The sequence below is a fragment of the Camelina sativa genome, chromosome 9 (genome assembly GCF_000633955.1).
Source record: "Camelina sativa cultivar DH55 chromosome 9, Cs, whole genome shotgun sequence".
Lineage (NCBI taxonomy): Eukaryota > Viridiplantae > Streptophyta > Magnoliopsida > Brassicales > Brassicaceae > Camelina > Camelina sativa.
The window spans coordinates 4,676,298-4,683,118 of record NC_025693.1 but is presented as its reverse complement, the minus strand read 5'-3'; the positions used below and the strand labels follow the sequence as shown (position 1 = coordinate 4,683,118).

The window sequence follows — 6,821 nt, the reverse complement described above, 5'->3', positions numbered from 1 at the left end:
AAAAAAAAAAAAAAAAAAAACAGGATGTCGCCATAGGTTTTTTAAAAAAAGGAGTATTATTCTAGTTTCTAGTGATATAATATAAATAAACAAAACCACTATTTTTTACAAATATACAAAAATGATTTATTATTTTAAAAATAAATTTTTGGGTTTCTGTGATTTTAAATATTAATTTTTATAAAAATTCATATCGATTACCTTGTATTCTATTTTAAATGTAATGAAAAATACAAAAACATTGTGTTTGTTTTCCAAGTATGTGATTTTTCCAGCCGTTCGATTTGTGTTTTGTCCAAAGAAGTACCGGCCGGTGGATCTCAAATGGAACATACTACATACATATTAATCGGCCCTTATTAATTGGGCCGATTATAAGCTTATTCCTAAACAAAGTTCAGGCAAAAAATTGTCAAATTTCCTATCTTTTTATCTCAATCACGTAACGAAAGTTTCTTTGCAGCAGAAATTTGGTGATACTCAATCATCAAACGTTATGATGCATGACCCCACGCTATCATATTAGATTGATGTTATCTTATGATTTGATGATTGTGATTTTTGATGCAGAGATTGGGTGGGGTAGATTCTAGACCTCAAGTCTCAATGATCTCAATTATTTTGACGTTAGCATCAAAACGTTAAGATTATTATTCCCACCCCTAACAAACTTTGTAAATGATAAAAAATTATATTCCTTCCATTTCAAAATATAAGTTGGTTTGGAAAAAAATTTTGTTTCATAATATAGGATGTTTTCAAATTTCTATGCAACTTTTAGATTATTTTAATTTATATATATAAAGTTAATTTTACTCATTCCTGGTGCTGCCACATCAGCCACTCCCTCTATTTAATAAGGCCAAATTTTTGACACAACCCACTAAGCAATTCTTTTTTTTTTTTTGTGTTTCATATTTCTTTAAAAGCCCAATTTCATATTTCTGTAAAAGCTCAATCCAATAATAATACATGTTTTATATGATGTTGAAATAAAATCTTTCTCCAGGAAGCTCCACTCCGCCGTCCGCCGTTGTGCGACCTGAAGCGTCCCTCAACAATCCTCCACACCCTTTCGCTGTCTTTCCTGACTTCCATCTCCATCGTAACGTCTTCCTCTAAAACGGTAATTCAAGTCTTTCAATGTTGTCTCTTTCAATTGAAGTCCCACTACTTTTTATTCAATAAGTGTAAGTTGAAGTCCTATATAATGTCATCTCCTCCCGTTTCATGCCTCTTACAATTTCCTTTCACTCTAAAATTTCTCTTTACTTACATGGATTATATAGGACTAGATGAATTTTCTCTTCACAATTTCCTTTCTCTCTTCAATGTTCAGTGTTCAATCTGATGAACGGCGGCTAGGTTTTAGTCATTTTTTTTGAGTTATGAAGGTCTTTACCTTTTCTTTGTTTATGATTTTCATCTTCGGCTTGAATCAGTATAATCACATGTGTATGGACATATATATATATATATATATATATGCGTATTGTATACATGTATTAATAGTTATATCTAATTCATTGAAATTGTTAATTTTCAGAAAAGAGGAAGGCTGAAGCTAGAGGATCTGGGTGAAATACTCTCACTAAATTTGGGTATGTCTCTTTCTTAATTAGATTTTTGTTCGGTTCTTTACTTCTTTTAAATCAGATGTATGTATGTTTGTTTATGTATCAATGTATGATTTAAGTATCCCTCCTCATAACACATGTGTCGACGCTGTCATACATGGTTTGTATATAGTTTTGGTCTCCTACCAGAACATATCTGCTTTACCGTTATAGCTCAAGTCGGGGCAACTTATTTCATAGTTGGTGGTTTTGTTGGTTCGCTCAGTATATATTCTATGTTGAGGCTCTAAGTAACAACTCCAATGAGTAATTGGCCTGCTTTTTATAATAAAAGTATACTACATCGTTCTAGGTAGCTTTTTGGGTCTTTAAATAATAGGTCTTCCAGTTTTTCTGTTATGATCTGTTATCAAACTTCAAGCTACATGAATCCATAAACATTCATAGCTAGATCAGCTATTTGTTTCCATGTTGAACTAGAGATTATTTTACTCTATGGTTATGTCTATGTAGAATTTAGTTCTCCAAAGAATACTAAAATCGAGATGATATTATATATCTCGGTATTTGATTTTGTTTAATTTCCATGTACATTATGGTATACAGTAGAAAGAGTTAAGAACTATGTTATATCATTTGTATTAGTTTGGTTTTCATTGCCTCATTTATATGTTTAGACACATCACATAACTTTAAGATGGGACGAAACAATTGGCATACGTGCAGGTTATTCAATGAACATGATCATATGAATATCAAGCTCAAGTGAATCCTCATGGTTTATGGGGTAAGTTAGATGTAAACCAATTTTGTAAGCATATAATGCCTTTTCACTTTGCTCTACTGTAGTTAAAAAATGCTTAAGTTCAGGACCTCATGTCCAAAACCTGCTTATTATTACTCTTTCGAATTAATCCTACTATAATTAAAGTAGAATATGTAACAAGTTCAAGCTTCATTAGGAAGGTTTATTAGTTTCCTTCTGACATATTCAAGTGAACAATTACTTGAATATTGTGCGTACATAACTTTCATCCAATAATTTATGATTCATGCTAATGTTTGTTTTTCTTCAGTCGTGGTGTAATCGAGCCTATGCCAGGAAAGCTCAGAGTTCATGTCATCCAATCAACGTTCTCAATTATGTAAATTTCATAGTTCTCTTGCCCTTTTCATATGACTTTCTTTAATCCAGAAAGAAATGAAGTGTTTCCTAAAGAATTTTAAGTACAAGGGTCAAAAGTAATTCATGACCGAGAAGCGAGTCATGTAAAGATGGAATTGTCTTCATCCTTTTTAAGAAAGATCAGGACCGGGAAGCGAGTAAAATCACCATTAGATAGATGGGCATATTGAAGGTTCATGAGTTTCTTATTTTGTTATATTTTCCATAAGACATAGTTTAAACCTCTTAAGAAATAAGTTGGGTTCAATATTTATAAGTTGTTCTTACTTTTGTTCATTTATTTTCGGTTGAATTTAAATTTATTACAAATATTCAATTTACTAGCTCCAAACCAATGAAATGATTTTCTAAAGAGAGGAAAATAGCCAAGTAGAACAAAGAAAAAAACTTTAAATGTGAAATGTGTTCACAAAACGTGATGAAAAATTTGAGGCCCTTCAATCTCATGTATATGAAATAACCAACTCAGTTCTTCTAAATTTTCCTTTTTAGTCTATATTTTATTGTAAACTATATGAAAGCTCATATTTCTGAAAGCATATATAATTTCATACTCTTATGTTGTGACCAAAAGAATAAGATATATTAAAAAATACATAAAATTTCTTAAAACAATTCGACCGCGTGTAGCGCGGTTAAATTCCTAGTATTATATATTATGTAGTATTATTTCTAATTGGTTGAACTTGTTAAAAGTAAAATTTTCTTAATCTGCGTGTTTTAGTTAAAACATCCATATTTTGAAACGGGGGGAGTATAAAACAAAAACAATACGGGCGGTTAAATTCCTAGTATTATATATTATGTAGTATTATTTTTGTGATTGAACTTGTTAAAAGTAAAATTTTCTTAATCTGCGTGTTTTAGTTAAAACATCCATATTTTGAAACAGAGGGAGTATAAAACAAAAACAACAAAAAAATATTAGAAAACAAGGGAAATCATTAATCTTAATCTCAAAAAATACTATGATTAATACTTGATTCTATTTTATGTACAAGTTTTTTCTTCTTTATTTTGTATATTCCTAGCAAGGTAAAAAAAAACTAATTTAACCTAATCTAAAAAGCTTATTAAAAAAGACAAGCACTTGTAAAAAAGAACAATAAATCACCAGAGGAAAGTCAAAAACAAAAACAGAATGGCTTTCACAGAAGAATCAGTTCTTTGTCTTAAAATTTAAAGAAAAACAAAAACAAAAAGTACACCTAATTCGGGAAGGACACATTAACGGAACACGACCAATCAGATTCTCAGAAAGACCAGAAGCATTGAACCAGAGCTCCCCCATCCATGTTTGGTCGGAGAAAAAAAGAGGACCTAGAGAATCCAAACAAATGGCGGCGCATCCATTCTTGTCCCAACCACAGTCCGGTACAGATACAACTTATCCACTTTCTGTCTTCCCTCGTGTCCGTTTTCCTCCATCCGGTTGTTATCGGTCTCGTTTATGATCTCAACGTTGAGCCACGGCGCTTTCTCTGCGAGCCCTTTGCATCCGCTGAGCGTGACTTCACATGACGACATCCAAAGGGATCGCATTGTTTCATACTTGCTCACATCAGCAAGAAGCGCCGTGTCCCCAAACGGACTATCCCTGATCTCTAGCTTCTTCATCTTCTTGCAACCGTTCAACACGTAGAGCATGCCTTTGTCCGTATCCCCTGCGAATGCTATGGAGAGCATCTCGAGCTGGTTCGCGTACATCCCGATGTAGAGGAAGACTTGGTCTGTGAGGAGACCTGAGAGGGAAAGCCGTCTCAGGCTCTTGCAGGCTTTGACGATTGCTCCGAACCCTTCGTCTAGTGGTTGAGATGTAACGTGATCAGGCTTGTTTGGCTCGAGGATGCAGAGCCTGAACCTGATGAAATTTGGACAGTTCTTAGCAACGGTTACGAGAGCTGCGTTTGTCATCTGCTGACAGAAGTAGAGTATCGAGTGAAGCTTAGGGCAGCCTGCGGAGATTGCAACTAGACCTTCTTCGGTCACAGCTGTGTTGCCCCCACCGAGTAAATCAGATGGAAAAACCCTAAGCTCTTGTAACTCTTTGCATGTAGAAGCTACAACCTCAAGCCCTTTGTCACCTATACTATCCAATATCTGCAAGAAAACATCAAACCATTACAAATAAAAATCTATCTGGTGGATTCATATCTTTTACAAAGGATATAGTATTAGCTTACCCATAACCGTTGAAGTTTCTTGCAATGCTGAATAAGCTTAATGAGATGGCTGCCATGAATCTCAGCTGCGTAACTAAGATTCAAGGAGGTGAGATTATGACATATTGGGTGGAAAGCTGAGAGACAGTGAGGAGCAGCCTCTAGAAAACCAGACAAACTCCTCAACAAGGTGCATTTCTTTATAGCAGCCTGGAGCTTCAGGTAAGACTCTGAATCTGGGTCATTCTCATACGACCCTACTCCTAAGTCAACCATCTGCGGTGCACACGACATTAACCTTGCGAGTGCATCTAGGGGAACTGCACGGTTTAGCTTCAGACTCTTCAGGTTTGGAGATCTAGCAACAAGCCTCTCTAAAGCCACCAGATTGGTTTCTCCTTCGAGACACGCAAAGTTTAGCGTGACAAGGGTCGTGCAAGTGTCTGGGAAACAACTTAGCCATTGACCTCTATGATCATCTATTTCATTCTCTTGCAAGTCCAGATCCCGAAGATGCCTACAAAGAAAACATAATTTCTTAAAAACAGAGTTACATAACATAACCAATACAAATAGACTTAAAACCTTTAAGACATTTTTAACTCACAGCCAAGAGCAACCATTGCAATAACCAAACTGGTTACTCGACCTTATTTGCATAGTTCTTTATTACTTCAAAACAAATATACTGATCCTTAACTGTAAATTGGATACTAGTGTTGGACCAAAAGCAATGTGCAATGATATTGAAACATAGCAGCTATAGTCAAGCTTTATAGTCAGATATCAAAACTAAAGCTTACACAACAAAGTTACAACTTCTAACACACAAGAAAGAAAGAAAAATGATACCTGCAATTGGCAGCAATGGAGGCAAGACCATCGGTAGTAAAACCTTCACAGCTAACAAGCACCAAAGACTTAAAATTCACAAAAGAACGCGAGAGCAGCTCAAGACTCTCATCAGTAACAACCATCCTCTTCAACCTAAGCTCCTCAAGACCAACACGGCTCCGAGCTAAAGCCTCAATCCAAGGCAGCACAAAACCTCCCCATTCATGAGGAACCAAATTGAAATCCGCAAAATGAGGCTTTCCTTTCAAAGTCAGAGACTTCAGACATGGGAATCTCCTAAGCAACCTCTCTGGATTAGTTGCATAACAGTTCCCAATGAACACTTTTTGCCTACTGTATCTCTCAATCTTGTACCATGATTTGCAGACCAAAGATATAGCATTCCTGTCTTTGTGTGATGTTACAAAGTCGAAGACGTGCTCTACTACTTCATCCGGGAAATAATTCATCTCTCCAAGTAACTTCAGCAGCAAGATCCACAAAATCACTAGATCTTGAACTAGAGTCAATTCACTTGACTTTGACTCAACACCATAAGAGCTCAAGAACACACACCAGATCTAGAGAGGTGTTTTAGATCTAGCTTAAAAACAAAAACTAGATCTATGAAGAACAGATTCAAGAAAGAACACAAATCAATTTGAGAAAGAAAAAAAAAAAGAATGAACAAATTCTCAAAAAGATTCTTACAAGAAGAAAAAAAAAACTGTGATGATTACAAAAAAAAAGGAAGTAGAAGAAGAAATACGTTGACAATGATATAGAGAGAATCAAATAATAGATCTGTAGAATCTGAACACCAATAAATAGAAAGCTTTGCTTTGTTTTCTTGAAACAAAAGAAAGCTTACAAGAAAAATGAAAACAAAAAAAATCAAGAAACTAATGATGATGAGATGATGATTCAGAAGATTTTGATGAGAGAGATCACGTAACCAAAGCAAAAGCTCAGAAGAAGTAGAAGAAGAAGAAGAACAAAACTCTCTCTCTCTCTCTCTCTCTTCTGTCTCGATGACTTGGTGGTGGTAATGGAAAATAAAAT

At 34.8% G+C, this 6,821-nt stretch overlaps 1 protein-coding gene and 1 long non-coding RNA gene across 2 annotated transcripts; one reads left to right on the top strand and one right to left on the bottom strand.

Moving 5' to 3' along the window:
• Nucleotides 7–2,987, top strand: LOC104710492. Its single transcript, XR_755017.2, has 3 exons — nucleotides 7–1,126; nucleotides 1,547–2,364; nucleotides 2,654–2,987. It is a non-coding gene; the product is annotated as an uncharacterized LOC104710492 (long non-coding RNA).
• Nucleotides 3,854–6,821, bottom strand: LOC104710491 (protein AUXIN SIGNALING F-BOX 2). Its single transcript, XM_010427102.2, has 3 exons — nucleotides 5,778–6,821; nucleotides 4,947–5,442; nucleotides 3,854–4,863 (listed from the first exon to the last, which is right to left on the bottom strand). Exons 1-3 carry the CDS (start codon nucleotides 6,227–6,229, stop codon nucleotides 4,084–4,086), a joined length of 1,728 nt encoding a protein of 575 aa, XP_010425404.1. The 5' UTR covers nucleotides 6,230–6,821; the 3' UTR covers nucleotides 3,854–4,083.

Coding starts and splice junctions, on each gene's coding strand:
- LOC104710491 (XM_010427102.2), bottom strand. CDS start 6,229: ATGAATTATTTCCCGGATGAAGTAGTAGAGCACGTCTTCGACTTTGTA. Junction 5,443..5,777: donor TCCATTGCTGCCAATTGCAG/GTATCATTTTTC, acceptor TTTTCTTTGTAG/GCATCTTCGGGATCTGGACT. Junction 4,864..4,946: donor AGAAACTTCAACGGTTATGG/GTAAGCTAATAC, acceptor GTTTTCTTGCAG/ATATTGGATAGTATAGGTGA.